General features: G+C 38.2%; 2 protein-coding genes across 4 annotated transcripts in view; both read left to right on the top strand.

Annotated features, from left to right (window-relative positions):
* LOC108746086 (nudC domain-containing protein 3) overlaps positions 1 to 1,572 on the top strand; it is a 3,361-nt gene extending 1,789 nt beyond the window's left edge. Inside the window, exons 5-6 of one of the 2 annotated variants that reach the window (XR_001939143.1) lie at positions 236 to 429; positions 764 to 1,572. Coding sequence is in view for 1 of the 2 variants with exons in the window: in XM_018482621.1 (XP_018338123.1) it covers positions 236 to 306 (71 nt within the window). In the remaining variant the exon portion in view is untranslated. Of the gene's footprint in view, positions 1 to 235; positions 654 to 763 lie in introns of those variants that run through there. The other variant, XM_018482621.1, reaches the window with a different exon arrangement.
* A 26-nt stretch (positions 1,573 to 1,598) lies between these two features.
* LOC108746087 overlaps positions 1,599 to 18,970 on the top strand; it is a 27,251-nt gene continuing 9,879 nt past the window's right edge. For both annotated transcript variants that reach the window (XM_018482624.1, XM_018482623.1), the window contains exons 1-2: positions 1,599 to 1,737; positions 13,325 to 13,448. In XM_018482624.1, the coding sequence (XP_018338126.1) occupies positions 1,612 to 1,737; positions 13,325 to 13,448 (250 nt within the window). In that variant the 5' untranslated portion in view covers positions 1,599 to 1,611. The remainder of the gene's footprint in view (positions 1,738 to 13,324; positions 13,449 to 18,970) is intronic.

The raw sequence follows: 18,970 nt of genomic DNA, 5'->3' as shown, positions 1-18,970 counted from the left end.
TCTTATATGTTTATATATTTAATATTATGAAAATAACAACATATTTTAAAATAAAATAATATAAATTATTGCACTTTCGTATTTGGATATTACACTTTGAGAAAAAGAGTAACCCTAAATAAGTAAATTATTTTTTAATAGTATTAATTTATTGATATTGATAATATATAAAAAAAATTTTATTGCAAATTATTTTATATTAAAGAAGGAATAGCGAAAAAGCTTCCCTTTTTAGAAATAAATGCAGGTGTCTACGAAAGCAAAGAGCTGACGATCTGGATCTCGGCGATACCCTGTGAATCATGAACGATCTAAGAGTTCACAGAATGCGCGGAATCCTACGCTTTTCCCTGGTGTTTATGCTGACTTTATATCACAATAGTGGTGGGATCGTTCGCCACAGAGACGAGGCAGGAGCGGTTCACACAGGTACACAGCCTCGAAGAAACTGTTCTCATTTCGTTGAACGCATTCGCAACTTTCCTAAGCTTTTACTTCGACCGATTCTAAACAGTTATAGCGACGACCTGATAATCTGCATGTAAAGATATATCTATATATTGATAAAATCCGTATTACTCTAATAGCTATATTATCGAGAAACTGCGTCCTCTCTCTTTCGTAGGAATACATATTTCATAGAAAATCTGAAGAAAATCCAAATGAAACGGAATTCTAACTCGATCGGATCTTTAACAGCAGAATATGATAATAAGACTCAAGACAGATATAATTTTGAAGAATTCGATCTTCTATGTTGTAGAAATCTACCTCGTATCGCGATTCGCAAAAAGAAAGGTGTCACAATATCATCGAGATTGAAACACGTTCCAATTCAAACGTGTTCGTTTCAAACGCGCTAAATGTACCGCCGTGGCAATGTTGAGTGATATACATCGTCGCGATAATATCTTCAGGAATTCCTGCGATAAGACTCGACAATTCTTCCCTCCCGCGTCATCAGCAGCGCCAGATGCCAGGTGCAACAGCAACAGGTCGTGCGCGTTGAGCACCGCTGCAGGTAAAACACAGGTAATATACCTGCCCGAGGCTACGAGTCCATCCCCACCTGAGGTCCGGTTCTCTCTCCTTGCTCTCTCGGCCGGCTCTCCGGCTGGCTTTCCTTCGAGGTGAGTCGGGAATCAAGCCGTTAGTATCGTTGCCGTTGTGACTGGAATGGTGGTGTGATGTGCATCGCGACGAAGTGCGCATCCTGAAGGACAGCGAAGTACGTGGATATTACGCACAAAGGCAAAGTTGAACCCCTTCCTCCCCCTGACTCCCCGCTATCGAATATAGCCTTTTCATCCCCCGGTGCTCGCGTGAGATCGAGCAAGATCCGAGAGAGCCGCGTGCCCGCGTTCTCCAAAAATCCCCCAATCCCATGGTCCAGCTCTCCTCCTTCGCAGTTCGTGGTTCGTGCGCTTCGTAGCAGCTTCTTCTTCGCGCTGATGCCCATGTACAGTCGGTAGCAATAATCACCACGTAATCGCGGTGAATGCGAGGTGAAGCTAACGGAAGAGACGGGAGTAAAAGAGAGACCGAGGATATATTCGACGAAGAAGAGAGAAAGGAAAGAACGAGAAGAGATATCGGAGATAAAATACCAAGATGCCGTGCTCCGCAGTGACGCTGTCTCTTGCCACCATAACCGGTATAATCGCCACTGCCCTGCTGGCGATCGCCTTCTCCACGGACAACTGGCTCTACACCGAGGTCAAGCGCGCACAGATCCAGGTTCGTATCAGGTTTTGATATTGGCAGGAACATCCGTCAATTCTGCCTGTCGAGATTTCACTCAGTACGTAGTAAGATGTATCTCTGAAAAGTAGAAAAACGCGCAATAACATAAATCACTTTGCTTCCTTTTCTTTCCATTAAAAAAAATATTTAGGAGAGGGGAGGGGGGGGGAGGGGGAGCATCGATGAAGTCAAATAATATATGTATTCGAAGTTCTAGTATATTTCTACGCTGAGATATAGCTTTCATAAAGCTAACAAATTGAATTACATTCGAACTTCGAATACATACCGAATGTATACCGTTTGATCAACGTCTCCCTCTCCCTTTCCCAAATATCCTTTTCTAAAAATAGAAGGAAAAGGAAAAGGAACAAAGCGGTTCATGTTATCGCATTCTACCACTTTTAAGAGATTCGGTTTGTGCTTTCTAATTCTCTAGAGAAATAGAAAAATAATAAAGTGAATAAGTTAAATCAAGATTAAAGTTAATCTTTACTGGAAATGAAATGGACATAATTGTTAGATGCAAAATTAATTAAACACTAGATTTTAGTTATATAAGGGCTTTACTCTTTAGAAATGTATATCCGAAAATAAGTATCCGAGTAAAAAAGGATATTCGTCATTGTAATGTACATTGCCTTGATTAAAATCAATTTAATGTGTACTTTATTACAAACTTATGGATGCATATAAAATACATTTCTACTGATATTTTTATTTTAAACAAATTCTTTCGCTATTCTCCCTGTTTTTTCTCAAGAAGCATTCGCTGCACTTTCTTTTACGTGATCACGTAGGTCTGCATTCCAAAGGCATTGAGCTTGGATTTGAAATCGTTACCGTAACCAATTTTTCTAAAGCAATAAAAGCAACCCAAAAAATGGCATATCGTTCCGTGTGACATCAAGATTTCAAATAAGATTCATTCTTTTCAATTATGTCTTTTCTGTGTTTAAGGGAGGAAAGAACAAATTTTTATCCCAAAGATAATTCACAGAAAAAATTGTGAAGATACGGCATCCTATTGAATTCTTGAGCCGAGATTTCGACAACGGGTAAATAAAACACGTGACTTTGCCACGAAGCGTTCTACGTACGCGCGCTTTGAAGAATCTCTTATGAGAACGCATCACAATGGAAATTGTTCGTTTGCAAGGACTCGCGTTATATTAATGTATGCAATTTGAGGCATTGAGAAAAGAAAAATTAAAGTGAATTGCGAAAGCGTGGGATTTGATGATGGATTTTCGCGACGTCGCGAAGCGTTATCAACGTCGTTGCAGCTTAACTCAGTTTGGCAGCGGCCGCTCTTCTCTCCATACTGTAGCCTGTGCTCCTCATCTCAGTACAGAATCCTTATGCAAATTCTAATGAAAGTGCTGCACACGCGGACAGCCCCCGTGCTGAAAGAGCGCTTCGATCATTTATGAAAATGGACATCTTCCTGCCCGAAGTTGAATCGCATCCGAATCTCGTTACTTCTGGCGGCCGAAGCTGTCATCAGCCGCCCGTGCTCGTGAATCTCATTTCTTCTACTTCCTCCGCATCCTTAAGGATGTGAATACGTTGCTAAAAAAAAGTACGTTGCGGCACAGCTGTGATCCTTGGGCTTTCGCCAGTCAGTCCTATCCCTTATTTTCCAATGATAACGACAATCTTGCAGTTTTTGCGTTTGTACATAGTGACACGTAATTGTATCGCGCTAATGGGTACAATTTCCGACATCGTTATAATCTCATTTCTGACCACAACAGATATTTACCGATCTATAATAAGTCAACGGTCCATTATAGTAATTTCTATATAATGATGTGTTATCGTTACTATTATATCGTACTTTCGAGTAACCACGATCCATTTAAAACGATGAACTATATTTAAAATAAACACGTCAAAATATACAATTACTTAAAGTCATTTAATTAAGCTGTTAATTAAATTAATTCAACATTTCATATTAAAAGATTCACATAGTTTCATTCATTTTTATGATAACTACGAAAATTTTCACGATTGCCTAATGGGAAAAGTATAATTAAATAAATTAATGTTAGAAAGCAAATAGAAGCACTCAATGGAAGAAAAAAGCAAGTTCTTATCTCAGGATAATTTCTAGAAACAAAGAGTTGCGAAGATATGCGCAGCGATATTATCGAATTTTCGCACATAGAAGAATTTCGACCACGAAATAAAACGCACGAATTCGGTCTGTAATTTCTTTGCTTTTTCGAAACGTCAGTAATTTTAAGACGTTCGTCCAATTTATCGTTGGAAGGAGGGATATAAAAAAAATTATTCCACACACAACGATTTTGTCAATTGAAATAACAATCGAATAATTAGAAAGAGGACCCCTACAAATAACTATTAATTAAGCGAAGTAGCTAGCGAAAAGTAGCATTAATTAACGGAAAGATTGCGTAATCTCTATTAGAGGTTCCAAGAGAAATGTGCTCTTCCTCAAGAAGGGGAAAATAGGAAGTAGAATTCCTCATGGCTTCCGCCGTCCTTCTTATGGGTGAATGTACGGGTCGAAGGTCAAGTTTACCCTCTAGGGTCGTTGAAAGTCGGACGTTGTTCTCACGAGTTCTCCGTGGAATCGAGATGTCAGCGGTAATTAAAAAAATTCTAGCTGAAACGAATATTAGCGAGGGATGCTCAAAAGTCTTTAATTAATTCTTTCAAGAAACAAGAAACTTCACTTAACTTGAACATGGCAGACCTTGACTATTAAAGACGACACTGAGAGGTTTGTGTTATCTAACTAAGTGAAATTGATCCATTCTCTTTTTTATAACAAAAACATCAAGTCAATCAAACATTTTAAATACTTGATGCAATTGATCCGTGTCATTCATTCAATGATTTAAAAGGCCATATATCGAAACGATTGCAACTGATGTAATTAACTTTATATTTGTTTAAAAATAAAGTAATCACACCTCTTTTTCGTACGTTCGTAAACAATTTTCTTTTCCAGTAATTTCTATTTTCTAGTAATTTTTGAAACAATAATAAATTGGAGGGTTTGCGTTTCTCTCGGTTGATTTAGATTTAGATTATTTTTTAGATTAGATTTATTTTTTTAAGTATCCACTTAAAGAGGATTTGATAATACGAATCTCTTTAAAAGCTTAAAGAAATTAATGTACATATATTAAAGCCAAAAAGATTAAATTTATATAAATTTTCTCTAATTTTTAAATAAGATCGCTTATAAATTACAATCATATCGAATTCTTAGACATATATTTATTGACAAAATAACAGATTTGCGTAACTGCCCATTTATTTTGGAGATGAAATATTTTATCTCTTGCAGTATTCTCTTTTGACAGCATCACAATATTTAGTTCTAACATAAGAAACTTTTTAATAGGATGATAAATCAATTCGTTGGCGTCGCGAGTTACGCGATTACGCCACGACTTGACGCAAAACGCAGCACGCGAAATATTCCAATGTTGATGTAACTTCCTGCGCAACGCAAAAATCCATATCCACGGATGTATGTAAGAATAGGAATTATTAAATAACAGGCACGCGCGGACATTCTATACGTCATCCAGCATGTAGGTGCCGCCACATCCATTCAGTACGATTATAGTATACGATTTGTACAACGAATTCCGTCCGACTGCTTCGCGATTAATGATTTTCAACTCGCAGAGAAGGACTCGGCCTGCATGATAATTTTTATTTTTCGCGAAGAAACTCATCATTTATGCATCTCTTGTCTTTGACGTTGTTACCGAGGTCATTCTAAGCAGCTGAAGCACGTCGCCGATTAAATCAGATTATCTCAGATTCAGCGGAATCTCATTTAGCGAATATCCCATTCCTTTTTGCGCTTTTCTCTTTCTCTCGGCCCAACTCGGGCCGGCTCTCCTCTCCTCTCTTCTCCTCTCTTCTTTCTTTCTTTCCTGTCTCGATCTCCCATCTCTCGTCCCGTGCCTTCGGAACGATCGACATTCCGAGCCGCGCCCATTCTCAGCGCGTTGACTCAACGAGTTTTGTTTGGTGCACCGATCACGCGGCTGACGCGTATGTCCTTTTGCGTGAGAATCGAGAGACGACAGATGAGCTTCCGTTGCATCTCGGAATTCACGCGAGAGAGAGAGAGAGAGAGAAAGAGAGAGAGAGAGAGAGAGAGCAAGAGAGAGCAAATCCGCGTAAATGGACGGTCGCACGCGACTGAAGAATTCGGCCATATCTCATTTTCATGAGATGTGACCGACTCCATTTTATCTCCAACAATTGTACGAATCAAATTCAAAGGTTACGCCGTATTCAATCAGTTTTTCTATATAGTATCCAAATCCTCTTCATTTTTTAGCCCATTCGACGTTCTACTGAAATTCCACGTGGACTTTTTAGGATCCTGTATCTATCTAAGTAAGAGTTCCTCTTTGTAATCAGCCAGTTTCGTTTGGAAAACTGATATTTTCTCGAAATCCCTTACGGCCCGTTTAGGACTTGTGAAATGCTCCTGGTAGCTAATTCTCTCTGTTAAACCTTTCGACTTTCCACCTACAGTCGAGTGTCTTCATGAAAAATTTACGCATTCGATCCTTCCGCGTGGAACCAATCGATTTTACGATTAGAGATTGACCGCCCGATCGGATCACCCACTGATCCACTTCTCGACGAAGACGGATACGCGAGTGTTCGATTCGAGAGATTCAATGCGGCGCAATGCAGCGTGACGCTCTGTTATTCTGTTTTGCGCGTCGGGAAACCGCGCGATTCCCGGACCTGGACGACCGGCCGGTTAGCCACCTTGCTTCCTCGCTCGAGTGACGAGAAGGTGTCGGGAGAACCGCCGCTTACAGTTATGTCGCTGCTGAGCGCATCCCGACCTCGCCGACGAGAGTAGGCGCGAGCGGATGCATGTTCCAAGTTCCAATGGCTATTCCGCTGCGAGTGGCACGCACGCGAGGTGATAATTCCACGGCCCCCGCGTACCACCGCGATGCGACCTCGTCAGCACGCGAAGTAGCCGTCGATTAACGGGAAAACGCGCGTAAATTCCCAACATTAACGAAACTCCTGTCAGTGATAACGAGCTTCGGCGATTCTCTTCAGCTGAGGAGAAGGAGTATGAATGTAGTATGAATGCCCGGCCGAGTCGAAATTTCTTGATCCTACTTTGAACCTTTATAGTTTTAGAATGTATGTAGACTCTAGAAATTTATAATAGGCTCTAATCTAATGAATCGAGCTCCTATGAAGTTGAGTCGGTAAATGGCAAATTATTGGAAAATTTCCACTTTTAGGTTCCAAAGAAGTTTTCTAAATAGAAAGTCTGTAGATTAAGTAATATTGAAAGAGGTACTATTGTTGATTGTTGAAGCATCAAAATCAGTTTATAAGGTTTAATTAAGGTTGAAAGAGATTGAAAGTAGGATCAAATTTTTACTCGCGTATTCATAATCAGACCTTATTAGACTTAGGGTTTCCTTAAATTTGCCTTTAGATGCTCAGTAGCCAATGAAATAATTCGTGGAGCATCTGAAGATAAATTTAAGGGAGCCTTAAATATAATATATGAATGCGGGCAGTAAATACGATTTTTCGAAGGACGATCTTAACGAAATGGATGAGTTATAATCGCCTTAACAGTTTCGCACACTCTGTCCTCGACGAATAAGATAGAATGCGGTCCACTTGACGTTACAAATGTTTCAAAGTGTTTGATTTGACTTAATCGAAAGAAAAACATGTGATTAAATTAGCCAATTAAAAACTGCTTTGAAGCATTTGCAGTATCAAGTGGATATCGTGTCTATGAATTCTTATTTAAAAAATATACTGTACGAGTACATGTTTATACGTACTCGAGAATATATTATGAAGAAAGTGAATTACTTCCTGAGACTTTGACATTTCTTCTTGATATTTAAAAGCAGAAACCGAAAGGACGGATGATATTTAGATGAAAGATCGCTGATTGATAGGACTATAACGTTCGAGATTTTTAATTGGAATACTAGTTCTGGCTGCAAAGGCTACACTACGAAAGATTACAAGATTAAGTAAGAAAATCAGTTCTACGAATTGATTCCATGTTGCTTTATTACGTTCGAGGAAAAAAGTAATTAAAACATTTAATTTCACGTGTACCTACGCGCGAGATATTATATTTTTCTCAGCTTTGTATAAATCCGATGCGCGCTCGTATATCTACGAACTGCGCGGTAATTTTCACCTTGCCGCTCCCGCTTTAATAATGAATTACTCGTAATGAACTCTCGCGCGTGTTTACGCGATGTGCGTGTGTATGTGCGTGTAATATTATCCTGCCCGCGAGGATGGCTCGGTTGCGTTGGCATGAGCTGATTACATCGTTCGCGTATTCCTGTTTGTTCGGATGGCCGTAAAGGCGTCCGTTTAGCACTCATCCTGCGTATGCAGTAGCGCCTTACGCGGCATTATATTCATCAAGTATAGCCGCTGTACTTTCATTCGAGAACCGCGATGACGTGGCGAGCTGGGCGCGCGTGGAAAGGAATGCGCGCACCTGAATTCACTTCGATATTCTTGTCCGGGATCAAGATAGAGCGGGGAAACGGGGTAATATTTGGGAATGTAATCCGCTCAAAGAAAGCGGGCGAATATTTTTAAATAATATGATTTTGAAGTAAGTTCGAGACGTATTTAAAACGCGAAACTGCAAACTGTAAATGCGGCGCATTTGTACATATTGGATGGGGAAAAAAAAGAATCGCATAGATATTAACAGAAATCACGTCACGCCAAGTTATTTCGCCAACAAGTCGTGTTTCTTAACAAGAAGAATTGAGACACGATCGTAATCGATAAAGTTAAGGGGATCGTGGTATGTGGAGGACTCTTCAAGGCCGCGGCTCGCAATCTGCGGCGCTTTTTAAAGACGTTGAATGGCGTAACGCGGCTCCGTGAGCGAAACAATTTCGGAGAAACTCGAGTATTGCACGAGGATGCTACCTGTCCTGTCCGAATCCGTCGACGGAGATGTCCCCGTGAATCCGACGACGCGCAATCTTTCATCGTGCAAAAATAACGCGACGCTCGCGACTTTACGAATTTCGCTTCCGGGCACAACGATTTGCAATATATACGCGATATATTGTAATTCATTTAATCTATGCCAGCCAGATTTTTTGACATTTGAGGAAAGCGTTCGATTTTTATCGCCACCGGACAGCAACACGTTGCACGAGTTTATATAAGAAGACAGACGTAGAAAACCTTTCAGCCAATATAGTAATCAATGTGTCACATTGATCGTATTCAGTGCACAACAGACAAGTTGTGCAAAAGTCGCATTAAGTATAGTATTTGTGTGTTGGGTAATATACACTACCGGGCAAAAGTTTCAGACCATTAATTGAAAATGTCTACTGAAATAAAATCTCATTTATATACATTATAACTTAACGTATTTTTACGATTTTGCTAATTGTTTTATAATAAAAAATAATAATATACAATTCTTAACAATTCAATGATGTATTACAATGAGCTCTAATGAATAACAATTCAAATATATTTATATCGTGAGTGATTATCAGAGCTTTATATTGTTTGAATGATTACACGATTATATAAATTAGTGGACATTAATTAGCTCTGATAGCCACTCAAGATATATAGCAAATTCTTACTTTTGTTAAAGAAATTTTAAAATCTATATTTATGAGAAGGATTTGCCATCATTACTTGTCGGTGTGAATGGCGAATTAAGAATTTATAAGGTAACTTGAAAACTATAAGTGGAGAGAATGATTATACTGACTGCATGTCCGGTATATAAGTATTGAAATATGTAAGAATTTCTATTGCTCAACGTTGAAAAAAAAAATTTATGAACGAGAAATTAAACTCTCTCGATTATGAATTGTTCGCTGTTGCGAGGATATCGACGAGTATTGCATTTGCCAATTGAATAATTTTATGGTATCGTTTCGCCGTCCGGCGTGACAGATTAATGCAAGAAAATCTTTCGAAGTATCCGGAAATGAGGTAAATTACATCGATTGTCATTCAAATGATAGCGATGCCTGTGCAAGTCCGTATTGTTCATAATCGATCCCTTCAAATAATCGATGCGCGACGGAGAATTATTCAAATTCAGCGGGGAGTTGTATAATCATAAGTCGCATAGAGTCGGAAAAAACGATCGCGACACGATCAGCCAATGAGCTAGCTAGTCGGCAGTGAGGAAAAATTCAAATGAAAGTTGCCATACGCAACATAACATAACTTGTTTGCTAAAAATCTCGCGTACGAGGTGAACGGGCCTCCCTTTTTAACGCGAATCCGCAACCGAACCGATAACGCCCCGAGAATTTACACCAACTGACATATAAGCGACGTTGATAACAATTTGTTCGATACCAGAAACGAGGACGGGAACGACAAGTTGAGTGAAAGCTATCCTTTGTCCATTTCCGCGAGAATGCCCAAGTATTTTGCATAATCACATCTAACTGTTGCAACAATTATCACGCTTTCCTCCGCTAATGAAAACACCATACTAGAATGCAATCAGCTACAACCGTTGCGTTAAAATGTCACGACGAATTGATATGTCTAAAATGAACGCTGCTGACATGGGACAGTTATGGTAGAAATATGATAAGAATGTAGAAAATATGTGTGTGTTTCACGAAATCGCCGACAAAATGCTACAGGAAATATTTCTCGAAAGACACATAGGAGTTGAAATTCTTCATTCGATAATATAATTACCTTAATATAGTTGACATTATAATTACCTTCATTGGGAGTCTCAAGAGGAGTTTTCCTTTCTATGTCAAAGAAATCAGACGGGCTCAACGATATTCCCGCGCTATTCGAGACGAGCAATGGTGAAATAACAACGTGAAAGCAGAATGGCGTGGCCTAGACGAGACTGGGATTCATTGAAGTCCTCCTTTCTTCCTTTTCTCGCTAATCTCGAGTGATGCTAATTCTGCGTAAATGATATGTACCGTCACGAGAGAGGGATTCACGTGTTGCATTTTCAAACCTATCGCAGAAAAACACATTCTCTTAAGTTGAGTATCCGTACACATTTTACAGAAAAAAAATTAGTATTTCTCTTGCAAAATTCTTTAAAATATTTCATTAAAATTCTGTTAAGATTGCGATTAGTGAGAAAACTTGACTGAACCTCCTTTCTCTCTCTCTCGTGATTTTACGTCTAAGGGATGTTTGTCAACCACGATGGTTCTTAGCTGTTTCAGTAATAATGCAATAGAATTTTGTGTTGCTCGATTTGTCATGAATTACAAAGTTACTTGGTCTACGTAGAACAATAAAATGACACCTTTCTAGCGAACGTACATCATCTACCTTGCGCGTTCCTTCGAGAGAACTGCTCGGAACGCATGGGTGTTCACCAAGGTTGAATCGAGACTTGCATCAGCGATGTACGTCACGCTCGTACGATTATCTGTTGGTAATCGAGGAAAAACGTGGGCAGTGGAATTTCAGAAATAACATGACGTTGCTGGTTGACAGACGCAACGCGAACGTGTTTCTGCTTTCTGTGTAACAAAGGCACGTATCCGCATAAACCAATCGCTTTGAGAGCGATAAAACTTCGACTACATTCCTCATGTAAATTAGATATTTTTTTAGATTTTTTTCTCCGTTGAAAAATTTATAGAACAAAGTAAAGTTTGCATTTCTTAATAAAAAAAAAATAAGCGTTTTATTATAAAAATTATAACAATAACTATATCGTCGCTAATGTTTGATAATCTAATCGATTTTTCGAGATTGATTTTCCTTCGGCGAAAACAATTCTGATTTCGATAATCTTTTAATAAAATTAAGGTATTAAAACGTGCAGATCATAAACTGGCTGATCTTCCAAAATAAGTTGAACAAATGGTGTAACTGCACTGAAAAAAAAATGCTAATTTTTCATAAATATTTGTAAATTTAACGTACATTTATTTGATACAAGAATCTTTAACTCTTTCAGACCTGACTTTAATGGGGAATCATGTTAAAAAAACTGTTTTCAAGTTCAAGTTAAGCATAACTTTAACATCAATAATTCATACCACAATATTGATTTCTTTAAAAATTTTGACTATTTTTCCGACATTATTATACACATATGATTTCAAAAATAATTTAAACGGATAATGCCTTCAAATTTAATGTACAGTCGCGGTCAGAAGCGTTGCGACACTTTTTTTTTCAATGAGATTTGGAATGCAGCTTGCTCATCGAGCGATTGGTTCTTTACTTATAGATCCATAAATAAAAACCAATCGCTATCATTTGATTCAACTATCATTTTTTTTTATTTATCAAATATTTATCTATCGTAAATGATAAGTTAGTACTATTCAAACTAATCTTTATTAAAATTTAATACATTCTTTTATCAAGTGGAAACAGCTCTGTGCGGGGATCGCGTAGAGCTGTTGATATTGTTTATGAAAACGACTGGGAGCGTTGAAAGAAACGCTTTCGCGAAACAGTGGTACCTTTTATCAGCAATCGGCGGACAACGGATCGAGCGAAATGTCTCGTGGGAAGTGACTCGTGTACGTGAAAAGAAAGAGCACGCGTTTTCGCACTCGCGGAAATGTTTCTTTCCGTCGCCGACGCGACGATCGCGATTCATGCGTTAAGATTTCCCGCGTATATAGCACGATGTATCATTATACTTTCTACCAGACGTTGAATCGGGAAATTGAAGAAGAACTTTCTAGAAAATAGATCGTGATGATTCAAGCCCCGGCATTGATGTCCGCTCGCCGAGGACGAGTGTCCCGCTGGATCGGTGTGAGACTATCAACTATGAGGGATTGCCGCCGATGGAGGCGAAATCGACGCACACAAATCGACTACTACACGATCTGAAATTCCATTAAATTTCGAGGACGATATGTGCGAAGCCGAACGTAAGAAAGCACGGAACAACTTGCTTGTCGACACGCACGAGTAAACGCTCTCTATATGGATTCTTATGGTCTTCATGGGCGGGCTCTTCGAGGAATATCGATGTGACGTGAAATAAAGCGGGCGTCGTTTTCTCTACTCGTAATTTCATCCGTCGGCAATTTCTTCGTACAATTGCGAAACTCGAGCATCAATCGCGCGATTTATTATACAGATTTTTATAATCCACTAATTCGTTTTTAAATCGTTCATTTTCAGCCCCTCCCTCCCATGGATTTTTATAATTAAGTGTTAAAACAGTTTCGCGTAAAAACCAATTAACTAGAATTTCGAATAAATCCTGAGGGGCCAAAGCTGGTCGCTATCTCTTTCGCTAAAAACGCGAGAGGGAGAGATTCTGACAGATGTTCTATCACAAGAACGCGGTATTCTTACTTTCTAACGATAATAACATTTTCGCGAAAGGAAGAGCGCGTATGCACTTCATCTGCATTCGCAAACGCACGTCCGGTAGCTCTCTCTCCGTCAAGGCGAATTATTCGTCGCGACTTTGTTCTTGCCCTTTCACTTCATCATCGTTAATAATGCATTTTGCACAACTTTCGTTGAATATTAAAATTCGACACATACACCTTGACGCTCAAGGAATTTTTCTTTCTTTCTGTTACAGCAATACGCGAGCAAGCATGCCGAGCAAAGCCATTTGGTGGAACAAATGAACATGAAATATTATTATTTCACAAGGACTCAAGGTCTATTTAGGATATGCTATCCTAAAGAGAGACCACCAACGGGTAAGAATTTCCAAGCAGAGTTGATCATTTAGTAATTAATCATCATGCATGATTTAGTAAAAGTTGTGAGGAAGTTGGCGTGAATAGATCCTGAATCGATTCAGAAACGATTTGTAGAGTTCAATTATTATTTCGATAAATGTTATTTCTTATTTGACGAATATTTCCTTTTAATCAAAGCATTCAATTATTCGCTATTAAGATCAACAAGTGCACTTTGTGCACTTTACCATTCCATATTGGTGGTTGCGAAAAAATTTTTAAATTGCTTACAACGTGTAATTATTTACATTATTATTTTTATAGTACATTGTCAGCGGACAGGTTATACAATTACGTCAAAGAATGAAAATTGCAAAGAATTGGACTGGCGTCTTATCCGCCTTTGATCGGTGTCCGTAATAATTGTAGAAGGATCGGCAAATTCTTCCGAGTTCCTCGTTCAACGACACCCCTTACGCGGCCTTTAGGAAACTTTCTACATTATGATCTCGTAATGTCGTAGGTTATTCGTTACGACGTAATAGGTTAACAGTCAGTTTATAATCAGTCGCACAGACGCGCACAATCTTTGGAGAAAGGTACATTTTCACCCGTTAGCTCCGCCGCGGTGTATCTCACGGCGCTTTCTCATCCTAGGATTCACCATCGCGCATAGCCAAGCGTTATGTTTTCGTATGAAAAATATCTACGCAATGGATCATAAAATACCAACTTTCTTTCTTGTTTATTGAGATGCAATTACCTAAGAAAAAAATACAGATATTAAAGCATTCGCTTGCTTTCAAGTTAAATCCTTACAAAAATCTAATACTGCTCGGTTTAATACTGAAAGACAATTTATTAGTTTGTTATTTATTTTAAATATTAAAAGCATTGTTGTTCAGTGCTTTTAGTACTCCAAATAAGTAATTAATTATTGTCTTTCAGTAATAAATTGGTCAGTATTAGATTTCTGTAAGCAATAAAGCCTTATAGTGGAGACTGTCTTATAGTAGAAATTCTTAAGCAAATTCCTAATTGTGAAATATTAAAAAAATTTATTTATCTTGACTGTAAAAATCCAGGGGGGTTAAATTATTTATAAATCGTATGCAAAATTATCGAATGAACTTATGATGAACAGAAAAACACATAAAATAAAGTCGATTCGCCGCGAAGCAACGCATCAGGTATATCCGCTAGCTATTTTATTTTGTTTTTCAACAAATCAATAAAAAGGATCATGTAAACGATCACCGCGGTTTTTCAGACACTGCTTCGATGGAAATACATAACGGAAATACTAACCTGAGTAATAACGGAAATACGGAATTCTACATTCGAATCAAATTGCGCGAAGTTTTTACATTGGTATCGACCGCGAGAATCCTTGTCTTCAATTATTTAATGGACGATAAGATTTGCCGGATTCGAGTACTCTGGTGATCTTTTTTTCTTTCAGAGCGCACATCGTAAGTGGACCGTTGCGATCATAGTGGTTGCGAAACAGCCGATCGCTCGCGTGTTAATACTTTGGAAACACAAGCTGCGTGTAAACTTCGGTTGACTGTGGCAAAGAGGATAAAGTTCCCTCGAAAAATTTTGCCGGATATAAATGCAAAATTTATTTTTGTAGTATTTAAAAAAAAATCTCTTTTCCTAAAATATATGGACTAATTCTTAAAGTTTATATAAGATAAAAGTTTAAATAACTCTTGAAGTTGTAAGAGAAAGGACATGGTAGAGTAGCGTCGATTTTAAAAAGAAGATGCGATTAAATTATAGCCTTGTCTCGAATCCAACATTTAAGGTATTTAAACCCGGAATATAAAAGCACGCATGTTACGCACAAGGATATGATCAAATCTTACTCCCCGTGCGTAACTTCGCATCGTGTATAACGCTCTATGGCTTGGAACGCCTTTCCAATTAGAAACTTTCTACGGTAATGACGCATGGTATTTATATGTCGCACAGTAATGTTCAGCGAGGTATCACGTACTTTTAAGATAATAAATGAAGAAACTCGACAATGTTTGTCTTTGTAGATAATTAAACTAATTAAGAATGAGGTACGTAACTGCAATGATACATAAACGCAGTCATACGTAATCAAACGCGATGATACATAATTTAAAATTATAACAGAGAATGTAATTAAATCCGTAATCAAGGTAATTAACCCGATTATAATCATAATCTCGTATAATGACTCTGATGTTCATCGTTTCATTCAGGAAATATGTGCCGATTAAATGAATTTTGATACAAATCTGGGTCACAAAGTATAAATTAAGATATTAAGGCTGTCCAATCAAATTGGTTGGTCTAAGCATCAGTTCCTTCAATAATTATTACATTTAATCGTTCTTTTATCTACTAAATTTTGTTTCTAAGTAAAAAAAAAGACAATTAAACTAACAATTAAAATATAAATCGATATTGAAAAAATTAATTTTAATCTTAAAGTTTCTATAATTGGTATAATATATAAGTAATGTTTCATATTAAAAATTTATCGCGCTATAAAAGAAATTATACCAACTAAGAAGAGCTACGAGCTAAAACAAACAAATTTTAATGTACATGTGATGCAGTTGACATTAAATAACGTAAAAGTAAAAACAAGATAAAAATATGTCTACATAAAACTAACATTTCGACCCCCTTCGGGTCAATTTCAAATATCGTTATAAAATATGTATATAAAAACGGTTGACTAAAATAAGCTAACAAAGATAACTAATTATAGAGGTACAATGACAAAAAATGATTAAAAGTAGACCTTAGTTTAGGCCCGGATTTCAATTATATGCGGTCGATGGAAAGTAGAGCCTGGATTTACGCCAAACATTCTATCGCGTTATCTGCAATGCATATGTACGAGAATTTTAAAAATGGGTTAGAATAATATATCAATATACACGATGAACATTTTTTTTTACACCATACGAATCGACTTTTACATATCTCGATCGTGCAATGTTCATTCCATGACATAATAATAATCTGAAATTACTATGCAAGCATCAGCGTCGCGAGGACGTGCATTGCATACGATCGAATTGTGCTGCAACCGCAGATCGGTTTTACTAAACGACAAAAATATCATATGATAAATATGTAAATGGTCTTCAGTGTCTACGTGTCGTGTTACGCAAGGAATGTAAAGTAGAAGATGTAACGTAATAAGACCTAATTTTAGATTATACTCTAATAAAAGAATATACAATCATGAATTCAAAACAGTACACTTTGCTCTTCAGTTCTAGAAGTTGTGCAAGTCGTCTTAGATAATGCCTATGTTTAGAACCACACATATTCTAGGATTAGCTTTTGAAATCTCTTGTATTACATTGAATGCCTGATAAAGCATGCAATTATCCGCGAAATCGAGATTTCGGATTAGAATTTTCAAAAGCGTCGAGTGAGTAAAGTCACGTTTCGATTCTCAACATGGCGACCCAGAGGTTAAAAGAAAAAAAAAAAAAAAAGAAAGAAAGATACACACGTGCGAGTATACTTTTCATACAAGTCCAGTACGCGGTACAGGTGATTCCAGTTCTTCCGGAAGTTTCAGGTTGCGCATTCTTCGAACGGGAAGGGAAAACGCGTTGCGCGCTACGAAGTGAAAACGTACCTTATGACTAGCCGTGTAGATGCGGGCATATATTAGGGAGCTCATATAAAATCCATTGTTGTTCGCACAATAGCGAACCATCATATGGAGGAAGCGGTGCTTAGTGTTCAGTAAAATTCCGAGGTGAACGCGAGGAAAGTGTGTCGATGTCACATGTCACGAGATTTCTGTAGATAGGATTGATTAAAAAATTGAATAAAGTAGTCATTGAGATTAGATCGTGCGCTTGAATAAGACTTGTGTGTAAAATGAAAATTAATACAGAGGCATACATAAAATGTCGTACTATTTTATTATTTCGTTAAAACTACATTTGTGGAGTCGGTTTTTAAATTGTGTAAGAGCAAATTCTAGCTGTTCTAACATTCACTGCTAATGCTGAAAATTATAATTTACGTTAGGCTAAGTCATAACTTTGCTTTAAGAAGGTCGCAAGTCGTAAGTTCAAAGTTGTGAGTGACGATCGATCACGGAACTTATGCTTTTAAACAGTTTAAAGGCAAATTATTGTCACTTAGATCCAGTTCCGCAACTCACGGTTAACTCTTAACCGAGGTTCAACTTGTTCCTCATCTCTTTCCAATTCTAGAATTGGAAAGAGACAATGAATAAGTTAAACCTCGGTTAAGAGTTAGTTGTGGAACTGGATCTTAATGTCTTTCGACTTATATAACTTTAAGGCCCTCTCAAAGTAGGGTTGTGGACCGAGCATTGCGTGCACCGTAAGTTTTCAGCAATGACAGTGAATTTTGGAACACAGTTTTTGTATTTCGTAGAAATTCTAAGTTAAGTGTGAATTTTGTTAAAAATAAATGTATTATACTACGTAAACAAATGGTACGTCATTTCGTGCGCCACTCTGTAAATATCAATCATAATGGTCATTAAAATACATTTCTAACGCACATTTGGTTATATTTTATTGGGGCAGCTTCTTTCGCGTGACTTCGCAAAATATCGCAAGAGATAAGGCTTCCCTTCCGGAGCCTTACGTGTGCGCAAAACTTCTCCGCTAAAAATTGCGAACAGGTGAAATTGCTGTCCCAAAATCCCGACGGTCAGGATGTCAAGCGACTGCAACGATCAGTTGCTTTCTTATACACAAACGGCGTAGCGGTGTCCTCGTAAAGTGACAAGTCGCCTCGCCTCCATTAGTTGGACAACATGAATGTAATCTCCCTCATTATCCCACATAACACCGGTGTCTGTCTTCGAGAGAAACCGAACTTCTGCAAATCTCGGAATACAGTCGCGGTAAACGACACCAGGATTAACGATTAAACTAGACGATTTGATTTGGATAAAATGTGAGCGTTCCCCGACAAAGCGGATGTTGAAGGTGGCGGAGACAATGCTTTCTCACCGGGTTCACGAACGAAAATACGCTCTCGCCGCGCCGGTAAGTGTACGCCGTTCGGCAGGTATCGTGGGATCAGAATAAACGGCGAAGAAAGGCAAATGTATCAAGGCTGGATCGGTGAGAATCGATTCTATCGGCCGTTCGATCCGGAATGGCCTGCCCGAAGAAATTGCCAGACGCATAAAAGGTTCCTTCGTGTTTGTTCTCGTCGCTTGGCTGGAAAACAATCAAAATGATCGATGCATCACTCGTATATCGCGGTACCGTTCGCCGACCGATGTATTCGCCGGGGACGACCTTATCGGTTTCGGCATGCCGTTTTCTTCCGGCGACTCGTTTCCGGCAGCTTCGATTTATTAGGGTCGCGTATGATTTGTGTTTGACCTTCGCACTGGGAAGAAACCGAAACAAATGTGCAGTTGATTTTGCGAATAATATTAAGTGAAGAGTAACAAAATTTAACTTTAAAAATCGAATTTTTTCGTATTAAATACATCCTTCGATATTTTAACATGTTCTATATTTTAGAAATATATTTCA

Source organism: Trachymyrmex septentrionalis, unplaced genomic scaffold, assembly GCF_001594115.1.
Source record: "Trachymyrmex septentrionalis isolate Tsep2-gDNA-1 unplaced genomic scaffold, Tsep1.0 scaffold16, whole genome shotgun sequence".
Taxonomy (NCBI): domain Eukaryota; kingdom Metazoa; phylum Arthropoda; class Insecta; order Hymenoptera; family Formicidae; genus Trachymyrmex; species Trachymyrmex septentrionalis.
Note: the sequence above shows the minus strand (reverse complement) of the source record. Positions and strands in the feature narration are given on the sequence as shown.